This window comes from Bactrocera latifrons, unplaced genomic scaffold, assembly GCF_001853355.1.
Source record: "Bactrocera latifrons isolate USDA-ARS-PBARC rearing strain unplaced genomic scaffold, ASM185335v1 scaffold_113, whole genome shotgun sequence".
NCBI lineage: Eukaryota > Metazoa > Arthropoda > Insecta > Diptera > Tephritidae > Bactrocera > Bactrocera latifrons.
Window position 1 is genome coordinate 63,750 of NW_017534553.1, and position 1,185 is coordinate 64,934.

Genomic DNA, 1,185 nt, shown 5'->3' on the forward strand with positions numbered 1-1,185 from the left:
CACTCCACGATATAGCTCATGATATGTGAATGTAAAATATAAATTTCTATGAAAAAAAAATGTCAAAAAACAGGCCAGATTACCTTACTGACCCCTTAAGGACCAGCCGGTCGATTTTCCCATGTGCTCCCGGTAAGTGATTTGAGGATTATGTAGCGTCTCTGTACTTTGSCAATAATCGCGGTCATGTCCGGAGTACGAGTAAAGGAGCATGAGCAGCTTAGGGTTATGGACAGCTGGAATTTTAACGCTATCCAATGTAATAAGGTCAAATCTGTACCCCCTTGTCCAGTTACAGTGCCATTATCAGCGTACAAGGCTCTAGTGGTTGAGGAAGATAAGGCTGTAATATTGATGTTACGGAAAACATGCTGGTGGTTTGCTAAAATCAACTAATTAGTGGAGGTCTAGTGTGGCAAGGAATCAAGTGTCTTACTGAGGAAAGGAGRGTTGTTTGCCGATATGAATCCGCTTTATTGATGGGTTTCCCAGGTTTCAGTAGTGGGAGCACTCTTCCGATTTTCCGAATATCGGGTATTTGTAGAGTGGTCAGCKACTGGTTGAGGACCTTGGTGAGGATGCTTACTCGCGTCAAACTTTGGTGCTTTAGCATCAGCATGTTTATTCCAACAGCGCTAATGGCTTTGGTGGTTTTTGCTTTATTGATGKATGACACTCCGAACCTTCTCATCAATGAAAGTCGGGTAAAACATCGTCTAGCTTTGCMTACCGAAGGGTGCAGTGTGAATTGTCAGCTAAAATAGCTCTCATATTTCTTCGGGGTCGAAAAGACATGGCCATTGAGTTGAATTTTATCTCGGTCATCATGTGTCTTCGGGATAGACCATGCGTTGGCAGCGGCCCAAAACTTACTCATGTCGATGATCCTCCATTTTGTTCGCTTGTTATTTTACCATTTGTCGAATCGCCAAATTGAGAATCCTCATTCGGGGATCACGGGGATCGGAAGGTGTTGCGCTCATTAGCTCMAATATTTGCTTCGGGTGGAAAATTKGGGCTGCTCTTTTGTCGGCAACGCTGCCATCGGGCAACTATGGCATACAAACTCACCGATCTACCTCAATTCCTTGTATGGAAATCTTTCTGTTTGGACGACATACTGTAACGAAATTTGGCGACCATTATCTCAAATATCGCTACAATCTGTAAACATATTGCTCATGG

General features: G+C 43.5%; 1 protein-coding gene across 1 annotated transcript in view; it reads left to right on the forward strand.

The window, feature by feature from the left end:
• The first annotated feature begins 186 nt into the window (after nt 1–186).
• Nucleotides 187–1,185, forward strand: part of LOC108974863 — a 2,825-nt gene continuing 1,826 nt past the window's right edge. Inside the window, exon 1 of the mRNA XM_018942962.1 lies at nt 187–345. Coding sequence (XP_018798507.1) covers nt 187–345 — 159 coding nt within the window. The remainder of the gene's footprint in view (nt 346–1,185) is intronic.